Source organism: Drosophila innubila, chromosome X (genome assembly GCF_004354385.1).
Source record: "Drosophila innubila isolate TH190305 chromosome X, UK_Dinn_1.0, whole genome shotgun sequence".
In the NCBI taxonomy this organism is placed as follows: domain Eukaryota; kingdom Metazoa; phylum Arthropoda; class Insecta; order Diptera; family Drosophilidae; genus Drosophila; species Drosophila innubila.
Window position 1 is genome coordinate 17013280 of NC_047626.1, and position 12896 is coordinate 17026175.

At 35.4% G+C, this 12896-nt stretch overlaps 1 protein-coding gene and 2 long non-coding RNA genes across 3 annotated transcripts; all 3 read right to left on the bottom strand.

Moving 5' to 3' along the window:
- Positions 1–305: 305 nt before the first annotated feature.
- On the bottom strand, positions 306–12351 carry LOC117793763. The gene is made up of 2 exons (XR_004618311.1): positions 12078–12351; positions 306–316 (listed from the first exon to the last, which is right to left on the bottom strand). It is a non-coding gene; the product is annotated as an uncharacterized LOC117793763 (long non-coding RNA).
- LOC117793760 (beta-1,4-mannosyltransferase egh) lies at positions 814–4066 on the bottom strand. The gene is made up of 2 exons (XM_034634151.1): positions 3079–4066; positions 814–1480 (listed from the first exon to the last, which is right to left on the bottom strand). Exons 1-2 carry the CDS (start codon positions 3880–3882, stop codon positions 908–910), a joined length of 1377 nt encoding a protein of 458 aa, XP_034490042.1. The 5' UTR covers positions 3883–4066; the 3' UTR covers positions 814–907.
- LOC117793762 lies at positions 4107–12040 on the bottom strand. The gene is made up of 2 exons (XR_004618310.1): positions 11169–12040; positions 4107–4465 (listed from the first exon to the last, which is right to left on the bottom strand). It is a non-coding gene; the product is annotated as an uncharacterized LOC117793762 (long non-coding RNA).
- Positions 12352–12896: the final 545 nt, after the last annotated feature.

Here is a 12896-nt window from a genome sequence, read left to right on the forward strand (position 1 = left end):
ATACAATTAGGTCATACATAAAACATACATATATATATGTAAGTACACAAAAAGTCTAAGGTTTGTTTGTTTGTTGTTTTTTTCTTGTTGTTTTTGTGGGTGGTTGTTTGGTATTTTGGTGTGAATGATATTTAACAGTTTATCAATTTACAATACATTAATGTACACAGATTAAATGTAAACTTTAAATAATAATAATAATAATAATAATGATAATAATAATAATTCTACATAATATAGTACATACAATATAAATATATAGCGTTTCATTAACTTTTTTTCAACTTTTCTGCTTCTGCTTTTGCTTTCGCTTCTTCTTCTAATGACTATCAAAAAAATTACACTTAATGGAGAGGTTTTCTTTTTATATTGTAAGATTAGAACGTGTTTTTAATTTTGTTGATTTTCTTTCGCTTTTTCTTCTTGCATTCTATAGATGTGTTTGGTGTGTGGGTGTATGGTGTTGGTGTGTAAATGTGTAGGTGTGAGTGTGGTGCATACATTCATAAATTGTATAGCACATACATATTAACATACATACGTATATCTATGCTTTAACTATTTGTTCTAGCGATTTTGGCAATTGTGTTTCATTTATATTATTTTTCCATCGAGCCAAAGGATTCTCATAAAACGAAACAACAATAGGTGCAAGTGTGTGTGTGTGTGTGTGTGTGTGCAACTTAAGCTTACAAATAACGAAGATCAGATGCTGATGAGCAATTGTTGATAATGATGAAGTTGCTGCTGCTGCTGTTGCCATCAGATTGTGCGATTATTTTGTTTCATTTGGTTTGCATTTCAATTTTTCATTTTTCGATTTTGTTTTCTGTTTTGATTAATTGATTTGTGTTAATTACAGTTAATTACTGTCAAAGCAATTGTTGCTGCTGCTGCTGCTGTCGCTTTAGACTGTCTCTAGGACACGCACATCCTTTTGCACCACATAGAACTTATGCTTCTTGCCAACAAGTCCCCAAATGACAGCCACATTCTCGATGACCACATTGACGGGTATCGTACAAACGGCGCCAAGGACACACGCCAAAAACTTGAGCAGACCGAAGCGATACAGCGAAAATGATTTGATGACACCAAACACATACATATAGATATTGATGGCCGCTATAAATGCGCACACAAAGTCCACCAAATTGGGACAGGGTATGGGATAGAGCCCAGCAAAGATGATGTTCGATGTGGAGAGCGGCATGGTTACCCACGAATAGACGCTAATGCCCAGCAGCAGCTTGTGCTTGAAAGGTATCATCTTGGAGTGCACCACAAGCAGTATACCCTGTAGCCAACGCTTGCGTTGCTGCAACAGATCCAATAATGTGAACGGCGACTTCTCGTACATCTCGCCTTCAATGAAATTGAATGTGTAGCCCTGGCTGAAAGCCCGCATGGCAAAGAAACAATCCTCCGCCACAGATCCATCGATGCCGTTGTCAAAGGAGACCGACCGCTCAGCTCCGACCTGAAAAAATCAATTGAATTATATTATTATTGTATATTTAAGCAATTTAGAATTTAGCCTGTTTTCTTTTGATACCCTTGCAGAAGGTAATATAATTCAGTCAAGAAATGTGTGTCTGTATTAAAGAAGACGTTGCAGATTCCACATAGTGTATATATATTCTTCAGGGAATCAAACCGAAACAAATATAGGTTACGGTTTCAAGATGTCGTTTTATAATAAATATGACATCAAAACAAATAACTAGACCTAGAGTTAAAAAAATGTTTTGAACGAATCTAAAAATATTTAAATGCAATGAATAAAGAGGCCATACTATGATTAAAATGACACTCCGCTTGAACATCGGTTTAGTTTTGATCAAGTTATGACAGTTTGAAGTTGGTCAGACTGCGGATTTAGCCACTTTACAAGTCCAAATTTTTGTTCAATTTCTCATGATTTTTTACAAAAAAATGAAAGGTCTTAGAATCAAGTTTTAAGTATTATTTTATACCAATTACGATATAAGGAGTTGATTAAAAGTAAAAACTTGAGATTTAAAATTTTGAATTTTCAAAATTTCAAAGGGGGGACCCTTAGCATCGAAATCAATATCTAGTAGAATCTAGAGGAAAATATTTTTTTTTTTAAATTTAATAAAATTTAAATGCAGAATGGATTAAAATGCCAAATAATGATTAAAATGACATTCCGCTTGAAAATCGGCTCAGTTTTGATCAAGTTATGACAGTTTGAAGTTGGTCAGACTGCGGATTTAGCCACTTTACAAGTCAAAATTTTTGGTTAATTTCTCATGATTTTTTACAAAAAAATAAAAGGTCTCAGAATCAAGTTTAAAGTGTTGTTTTATACTAATTACGATATAAGGAGTTGATTAAAAGTGAAAACTTGAGATTAAAAATTTTGAATTTTCAAAATTTCAAAGGGGGGACCCTTAGCATCGAAATCGAATCTTGGTCGAAAATAATTAAATTTTCTAAATGAACAAAAATTTAATACAGAATGAATTTAGAGGCCAAATCATGATCAAAATGATATTCCGTTTGAAAATCTATTCAGTTTTGATCAAGTTATGACAGTTGGAAGTTTGTCAACTCATTGACCTAGCAACTTTAAAATGAAACGGTTAGTTTCGGTTAACGGTTCCGGTACCGGTTCCGGTGTTATTCCCTAATATTCTTGATCAGTCTGTGACCGTCTGTCCGTCTGTTTCTTTGCAACCTAGTCTGTCTGCTTTGTAGCCAACTTACTGAAACTTGGTAAAGGTTCGACTTGGTTTTGGTTGGTTGGTTTTGCTGCAGGCAGTACATATGTCGAGTTCAGCCTAATCGGGTCACTATACCTTATGGCTGTCATAGGAACGATCAGTTCAAAATTAAAGTTTGTTATCAAAAACTTTGTTTCTTACGATTTCTCAACCAAACTCACAGATTGTGTATTTGTACATCATGATCAAATTAGGTTAAAATGTATAAATTATACTATATCATATTTTTATGTAGCTGCCATTGAAACGATCGGTCGAAGACTGAATACAGGGCACTGCAAGGATATCAAATCACCGGATAAATATTTGTTCACATGAGTGCACTCACCTGGGTGACCACATAGCTGCCCTTCCAGCTGAAGAGAGGCTTGTGGAATAGCTTGAACTGTAGACGCAGCTTGCCCATATCATCGGACACACGAAAGCTGTCGGCCAACGTGGTCAACCAATTGACAACATTCTCATTGGCATAGGTGATGAGGCCTTGGCCAAATGGATGCTTGCCATCGAGCACGAAATTGATGATGCCGCGCACCGAGTTCTCGGTGAGCAGAGTCTCCTCATCGAGATGGACAATCCAGTCGTTGTCATTTAGCACATTCACCGTATCCTCGAGGCAATACTGAAGTGCCCGCGACTTGAAGAGTGCCCCAGTGCGTGTCTTGTATTCCTTTGGTACGACAATCTCCCGGATGCGACGATGCTGGGCCAAATGTACGGCCTTGTCCGTAACGACCTCGATGAGAAAATTCTCAAGGCCAGTGTCCAGGCAGGTGTTAATATTCCTTAGCACATTCATCTTGACTAGGTCGGGAAAATCACCGCGTGTGACGACCCGTATGCAGATGAAGGGCGCCAAGAGGGGGCTACCCTTGAGTACGACCTTCTCGGGGAAGGCATTGTAGAAGACCAAGCCGCAGAAATTGAATAGCACCTGGGGCAGCGTGAGCAGCGTAAGGAATCGCAATAAGTACAGCAATACGGTGGCCACCTGGCCATACTCAGTCCATGGATCGACAATGGTAAAGGAGTTCTCATCGATCTTAATACCGCCGGAGAATACTTCGCAGATAACTATCACAGTGATGAGGAGCGTGCAATGCAGCAAATGTTTTGTGGTTGAGTTCATCATATTGAGTGCACACTGTCTACCTCTATCTATATATATTTCTATATATAATTATATATATATATCTTTAGATATATCTATTAATCTGTCTTATTGTTCTTACTTCTTGCTACTTTCTCAATCCTCAACTTCTCTCACTGGGTTTATTTTGTTCTGATCCTTATTCATTAACTTCTTATCTTTTTCTTTTTATGAATGGGGTGGCATGGGCGGGGGTAGGAGGGCGTACGCTGTGTTTGTTCGTGTCTTTGTGCCTGAATGAATCAGAGAGTTTTGTGCCAGCTCAACGGAAGTTCTATCTATCTTCCGTTTTATAGATTGTATCCTTCAGATCGTTTCGAACTGTATCTTTCTTTATTTGTGTGTTTTCTTAAGCTATGCTCTTCAAAGAATGCAAACTCTTGCGGTATTTCGTTTCGTTTCTTTTCTTTTCGTTTTGTTGCAAAACAACACCCACTTATTGTTGTTGTTGTTGTTGTTTTTTGTTGTTGTTATTGTTGACTTCTTCAACTGTTGCCCTTGGCTGTTGCCGTTGTTAATTCGCTTGGATTCGAAACCGTCACGGACACTGATGAGGCAGTCATTTCTGAAAAATAAAAGATAATTCAATTAAGGTTTTCCCTCATATAGATAAAAATAGATAGTTCCAGATAAATATATAAATATATGTGGTTCACTTGGCAATACCAATACAGTTGACGTATCAAACCTGCGTCTTTATCTCACAGCAAATTTGGATGTTGTGTTGCCAACCCTTAATTATATCAGTAAAAAATATATTCATGACCTTTTATTATTCGCTAGATAGCACAGAAAGTCTATACTGATATCATATGACATAATTAAAGAATACTACAATTTCTACCTTTTCGATCAAAGCTAATACAAATCCCTACATTTTTTTCAGTTTAAAATTATAAAATATCTCTCATATTCATAGATTCTAATTCTATGCGTACAAGTTTTTTTGTTTTAAACCTTTGGAACAACAATAGATACGCAAATAAGTTTGATCTCGAACAGCTTGAACATACCTAAATATATAAAAATTCTGTGCCCAGACACCATAAAATAACAATTTCAATTATTTATGAGACTAATTTTGATTTACTTTTGGCACTTGAAGAATGCTTAAAAAGTAATGGAATGAAAAACAAATAAATTACATACAACAAGTTATCAGCCGCATCTTTTACTCTCTTAGGACTGCCTCACTGACATCATAAATGGAAATTTCTGTAGAAAATGCAGCTACGTAGCGAGCGATGTGTTGATTGTCAATTAGTCAGTCATCCAAAAAGCGCAGAAAATTGTTTAAGAAATGCCAAAAGGAAAAAATAAAAACTAAGCTAAACAATAGCTAAAAACGCTTTGGAAAAGCTTTGAGTTTTACGACGGAATTTACAACTGTAAAGTGTGAAACCCACATGGATAATAAGTGTATATGTGTGTGTGTATTTGGTTATTTATCAAAAGCATCGCGTGTGTATCAAGCCATAACCAATGTGCTTGAAAACGCTCTCGAAGCAACCATCAAGCGATTTTGGCTATTGTTTTTATTGTTGTTTGCACCGAGATTGTGGAGCTGTGAGTAGAATGAGTGGACACACGCATACACATACACACTCACACACATACTCACACTCGCACACACACACTCGTAATTCACATACGTATACTTAATATATATCAATTTACATGAGGTCTAGCGCTATTTGCCCCCAATAATTATAAAAGTTCAAATGCCATCGATTTGATTCTAATTGTCGCAGTTGTTGTCGTTGTCTATATGGTTTTTTGTAACTGTTAATAAATAAACATTTTTCATTTAACCAGTTGAGAGATGCCGCACCAAAGAGTCTGATATGCTACCAGGGTAACATGTACAGGGTATAGGGGTATTCGGACAATTAAGTAAATACAATTAAACCGGCATAAATTAGGAACGAGCATTACGCACTCCATTATATGAACAAAAACAAAATAAAAGCACTTAGAGTTTATCAACGTTGTCACGGAAATTTTACTTCTATTTTAATATTTTGAGGCATCGATATACGAGTATTAAGTACATTATGATATCAAAGAAACAATAGAAATAGATATATACATAGGTACATGGGTATACAAGTATTCCTAAGACTCGTCCGACTCATCGACAATGACTAACTGGAATTAATGTCAATGTTTTGATTTCCATTTAATTCTATTTCTGTTACCACTCGTGCTTTCTTTCCCAGATTTTAGTCGGCTTTGTCCTTGTCAAGATATCACAATTGTCATACCCTACATAGCGCTGAGTATTATCATTTGATCATGTTAATCAAATGCGTATATTTTTATTAAGTTTTTGAGCAATTGTCGGTGCTTATTCAATTAAATGAATTCATCAAAATTAAATGTTGGAATTCTCTTATCTAAGCTATCAATATTTTCTTAATCGTTTAAGATAAATTTATTATGAATATATTGTTGAGATTTTTAAGAAATATTTTTAATCTATTTTCCTTTAAGAAATAAAAAAAACAAAGCACATTTATTTGTATTATAGCACATTTGTCTTGTTGTGTATCACCAGCTATAGGGGAATTCAATTATCCACTTATAATTATTATTTTTTAACTGTGAACATTGATCGCTCGACACATGAAATTAAGTAATATATTAATATTAATCAATTATGGTTGATGGCACAAGGTTGCACGGTAATACCCCAATCTCTATATCAACCCAACCCTATCCCATCCCGAAGCACAGTAAAACCGATCCCGGAACTTTGGTTTGGCACTCGATTACTTTGAATTCATTGGCACGTTTTGTTAAAGATTACGTTGGTATTCATATCTCTCAAGAGCCCGCTATTGATAACGGGCATTAGAGACTAAGAACTACATCTTTCTATTGAGATATAAAGTACCTATATATATAGACTCTATACAAGCATATATATCAGTTATGTATATATACGCACGCATGTACCTGTATTTATTATTTTACGATTAATAAGCTCGGATGACGATGGCGATGACGTTGTTCTTTCGGGTTTAAGATTTGTAACATTTAATATATATTTATAGAAGGTACCCCATACGAATTCAGATTAAATAGTATTAAAAAGAAATTTATGAATCCAAAATGAGGACGCAACAAAAATAAAGCATTAATTTGGTACTACAATTAATGCAGAGTACACAAATTTGGAAAAATTTATTGCATTAAAATTAAAAAAGATATGATATTTATATGAAGACACGATTTTTTTTTTTTTGCTGGTTTCTCTTTAAAAAAATATTTCTAAAACTAACCAATTAAAGACAAGTAGCTCTCTAGTTAGGTACTGATAAGACCCGAAAATGGTTTGGGTAGCATGAAACGTGATCTCAATAATATTAATTTATGTATATAAAAAAGCTTGTCCCAATTTTTGACTTTCCAATCAAAATTTCCTAATAACATTTTGATATTTTGAATATTGTGTGTCAGAATTCTAATTTTATTCTTAAAAGATTGTTTAATTTCAGCCAAAGTTTATCAGCTGCAGTCGTTGGTCGTATTAAATTCTCGTCTGTTGATGATTCACATGATTCGTCTCAGAGTTGAACGCAAGTTCCGGCGAGATAACTGGAAAAATGTCTCATAGACACCTTCTTTTCACCCTCAACCCCTCATCTGAATGCACCGCCCAACACTTTCAATCTGTGCTGTTGGGGGGCGTAATGAACCTGAATCACTTGCGATAAGCACTCTCGTTATACATGTATATATATACTATATATTTCGTACAATTCCAAGTGGAATCGTTTCAACAATAGACTTTGCATTGGTGCAAAAACAACCACAACAACAACAATGAAAATAATAATAGTAGTAGCAACAAGTGCATGCTTTAATCAGTTCTTGAGTCAGCTCGACTAGGTGCATACCCTCGAGGTTATTGTTGAGATTAATTAACAACAGTTACTGTTGTTGTTGTTGCTGTAGTTGTTAAGGGTTATTTAAGTTATCTCATTAAGCAGTTATACATTATAGTATATGAATCTTTATAGCTAGGCTTTTTCCATTAACCCAAGTATAATATAGTCATTAATTAATTTATGATTAAGTCACATTTGATAAATGAGATGTGACAACAATTCCCAATATAAAGCAATTAAGAATGAAGAAACTCACTATGGGGACATTCGTTATAGATAAGTTTCATTGTATTATGTTGAAAGATTCATTATATAAGACTTATACTGACTCATGATGTCTGATTACCAATCGAAAAGAGTTGAGTTATTTAAGGAAACGTTAAGATATTTTTGTTACGATTAGTTAAGATTGTGAATGAAGTGTTTGGGTTTTTGCTTTGGGCATACACACGTATACCCTGTAAATGCAGCAGTTACAGTCCAAATCGTATCGCTTCACTGACTGCAGGCCAACAGTTTTTTATTGTTATTGTCTATTGTTGTTGTCAAATAACAATACAAAAAAATACAAACAAAAACTTTGCTTTTCACTTGAGTTTCGCACAAAACAAACAAAACTTGCAATAAATCGGAACACATTGTTAAAAACAAATATATAAAAAAAAAGTGTTACATTGCACCAATACGAGTAGCTGGTAGTTAACTAGTTTAGACAAAAGGATTCAAGTGCTATATACTCGTAGATACAGATATGCAGTATGTTAAGTTACGGTTTTCACAAAAAAATAATAATCATCGTGTTTTTTATTTTTTAAAATAGCAAAACCTAATGAGTATTGTTTATTTGTTTTTTATCTTCACACAAGAACCATATGCAACTATAATAACAAAATTAGAAAAAGGTATTTATTTTTGGAAAATAACATATGCGTTCTTTTCCATTTGTCAAAACAACTACTTGACTTGACTGTAGTAAGTTGTATATTGCATAAGCAGAATTGCAACTGAATCCGTTTATGGAATTCCCCTCCTACAATTAAGAACTGGGCAGGCAATTAAACGAGAGACGTTTTTAAAGCCTAACAATGATTGTAAACCTTCCCAGATTATATATACATATATAATATATATGTATATTTATATATATATGTGTGTGTGTATATTTGATGGCACAAGGCCCATTTGGTTAATGCGTGTGAATCGTAATTGAAATCCAGACTGGAGTCCATATTCAATACATGTGTACTTGTCGGTATATGTGTTGTGAGTACATTCATACACACACACACACACACACATGACAATTTCGATGACCCCGTGAGTGTGACGTGTTGTACTTAAAGTGTGAGATTTTTGTTTAGTAGAGGGCCACTTTAGGTTGATACTCTATCCATACTGAGATGTTACCAGTTACCAGATACGAGTTACGAGTTACGAATTATTACGGTTACACACCCGTTGTTGTTATTGTTATTGTTGTTGTTGTTAGCAATCCATTGCCTGTCTGTTTGTGTCTCGTTTACTTTTCGCGGGCTTCGTTCAGATTTGTTTTTTATATTAATTTTATTTTTTTTTTTTTAGCGTTTAAGTTCGTTCGTTTTTTGTGGGGAGCTTCGAAGCTTGAACTTCGAAGGCAGCCGTTACACTGAGACGTAGACGAAGAGAGAGAAACACAAAATGGCGAGCAACTACCAACTGAGAGTGTGAGAAGTTAGTATGCGTGAGTGAGTGTGTGTGAGTGTGTGTGTGTGTGTGTGTTTGCGTGATGCGGGTTTATTGTACAGTGTACACACAATAGGCATACACGAGAATTTGCTTGTGTTTGTGAGACGCAGTCATAATAATAAATTAAATATGTTATCAAAGTACAACACAACGCTAGCAGCGTCTGATTACGCGAACTCCCCAGTCTTATTATTTTTATTTATACATATATTTAAAACTCTGCATTGATTGCCGCTGAAATGCCGGCTACATTTACATACATACAAGTACGATGTTTTTGTGTGTGTGCGTTTAAAATATCTGCATTTATGACTTATAAAATGAGTATTGCAGAAAATATGACTGAGTGTTCAGTTGCGTTATTGGACATTCCTTTCTGAGCTTAACAGGTGTCCACTTGTGGGCCACTCGGAGCACTGTTCATATTCTTGTTGTTGTTGTTGGCATTGTCACGCGCTACCGATGCTCTGCGAGTACATTTACCGAGTACAAGAGGCCGCCCCCCTTATCACACTAGGTTGTTCAAACACACACACATACACAAGTGCAAACACACTTAGGATTTTGGGTATGTGTGCATGTGTGTGTTACTAGATAAGCGCCAGCGGGTACACAACCAAGGCACGTTAATTATGCCTACAAATAAAGCGTTAGTAACTTTTTAACCAACAACAACAACAACGAAATGCGACAATAAGTACTCAGCACTAGCCAGTGTGTCCCTGTCGGATTAAATTATCGATTAAAAATTCGTGCCGGTTTCAAGCAAAATGTATCGATGCCAGCCCGCGAATTCCGTTACTTCAAACAATTGTGCTGCAGTTGCGTTTTTATTTGCTTATGTGTGTATATATATGTACATATGTAAACCGATAGTAAGCAAAAATCGGTTTAAATGCGGCAAAGAGGCAGTTTACGCTAAAGATATATATAGTTAAATATTTATGTATATATTTATGCAACTATTCCTATAAATTATAGGCTAGAGCAACCCCCAAATATTTGTACGTGTTTTCTCGAGTCACACCTTATTTGACATATTCCTGGATATGTATGTATGTATGTTATTCCCTTGTCTGATGTTGTCACACTAATATCCAATTAATTCAAAATCCCATCGCTAGGGCACCCACATGCACACAAACACACATACATGACATACAGAGGCATACAGTTAGTCAAGAACGTATTTTGACCGAATACAAATTAAAATATTTATCTTTAAAAATTGTTTATTTCAATAAAAATTGTTTTCCTTTACTTAAGTTGGTCTAAGAACCATAAAAAAGAATAATTAAATAAGAAATAAAACAAAACATATACAAAAATATATATTTTTTGGAAGAGAAAATGTGGAAGTTTTTGATTTTGTCAAAACAATTTCTTGACCAGCTGTATGTATGTATGTGTGTGTGTATATATATATATATATATATATATATATATATATATATATGTGTGTTTGTATTACGTACTAATGGGCCGGCGTTGGCGGCGGCCTTGTGTTCAGCGAATGATGGGCAGAGACAAATGGCAAAATGTGTTAATACTAATATACACGCAGGTGCAGGTGCAGTTTGATTAGAAAGCTCTCTCTCTCTCTCTCTCTCTCTCCGTCTCTCTCTCACTCGCTCTCTCTGTTGTACTTACCATGCTGTTGGTCACATAAAACGCTAATGGCTGCTGTCAAAAACAAGGAAGAGGAACAGGCAATGTCAATGGCAATAGCGTGTTGTCGTTGCCTTGTGAATGTGTTGCAGGAGCGGTCCCGCTCAATAATCGTTGATGTTTTTCTTGTAGCTGTTGTTGTGGACGATAAGGCGCCAGACAAGCGGGCACTTGCTCACGCAATGCACACGCAACTTTAGGGCTGAGAGGGGCGGGAAGCAGGCGGATGGCTGAGGACTGGCCTTTCCTTTTTTTTTTAAGCACAGGGTGTGTCGTTCCTAGCGTAAACAAAACGTATACGTGAATATCGACGACGCCCAAAGAGCAAAGGCTGAAGAGAGGATGTGTGTTTGTTGTGGGGGCCTTTGGGGCGGATGCTGAAGTACTTGCTCTCTCTCTCTCTCTCTCTCTTTTTGCTTCGATGATGCGATGCTGCTTCGATGCTCTCTCTCTCTCTCTCTTGTTGCTAGCTGTGCTAACGACGGTGGCGTCGATTTGTTTGGTTTATTTTTATACTCAAGAGTTTCAATGTTTCCTTCGCGTGCAGCAACAACAAATTCATTAATATTAGCGATTTTTATTGAAATCAATGTACATACATTTCAACATTAGTATGTGTGTACATACATATACATATATATATTTTTAAATATGCCTTGCTAATTTTTCCACTCCTCTCTTCTCTTCTCACACCACACCCGGCAACGAGCATGCGACTTATGCACTCTTTTAGGTTCTCAACTCTTCTCAGCTTCTTCACTTGTCGATAACGAAACGAAAGAAAAAAAAAAACAAGCTAAAACAATAACCTGGGTACAATAAGCAGTAATAACAACGGATATCGATCGATTTTTTTTTAACAAGAGTAAACCACGAGTTGTTTCAGATTACTTTGTAGATTTTTCTTTTTTTGCTGTGCGTTGTGTGTTTATTTGGGATGAGCGCGACGGCGGTGGCGGGCGGGCAGAGCGGCAGCACGAATATTGCGAATTGATTTTTTTGTGCGAGCTTTTCTTTTTAACTGTAGCTTATTGTACAGACGATGTTATTGAATATTTGCTTGGCGCGCACATTTTGTCAATTAAGACCGAAAACAGTGACTGTGTTTTTTTTTCTGAGTAAATCGGGCGTCATAAACCGATGTTGCCACCCAGTACGAATTTCCGATCTGGCTCGATTTTTCTTACCTAAAAAGTGGTATATTTAAAAAAAAAGGTACATTGAAAAATGTACCTTTTTTAATTTTTCTTAATTTTTAATCCAAAATTCTTAAATTTTTTTGCATAGTTTTTGTTAGAAATTTGTCGTTTTTTTCTTATACTTTTCTTAACATTTAGTTTTGTAACTTTTTTTTCGGAGAGTGACGTATTTTAAACTTTCACTAAAATCAACACCTTTATTTTGTCTAATTTCAAAATTTAAATTTTCTTGAAAAATCTTTATTTTTTGCTAAATTCAGCTCTAATTTGAAATGGCGCCGTTAATAGAGTTGTATTGATTGGGTCTCGATATGCAATATCAATATATCGATAATGATTGGAGATATTTAAGTAGAAAATCACCATATCGCTATACAGCCATCCCTAATAGCAGCCTTGGGTTCCAGTCGCATCAGTTGCTGCCTAATTATACATGTTGCGAAAATAATTAGAAAAAGTCCGTTGCTTTCATGGAGTACAAGATTTAGATATTTTTACAATATTTATTCGT

What these genes read in the sequence shown, in the direction of transcription:
- LOC117793760 (XM_034634151.1), bottom strand. Translation starts at nt 3,882, where the DNA reads ATGATGAACTCAACCACAAAACATTTGCTGCATTGCACGCTCCTCATC. An exon ending in GCAGCTATGTGGTCACCCAG is followed by an intron (nt 1,481 to 3,078) that starts GTGAGTGCACTC and finishes TGATTTTTTCAG; the next exon opens with GTCGGAGCTGAGCGGTCGGT.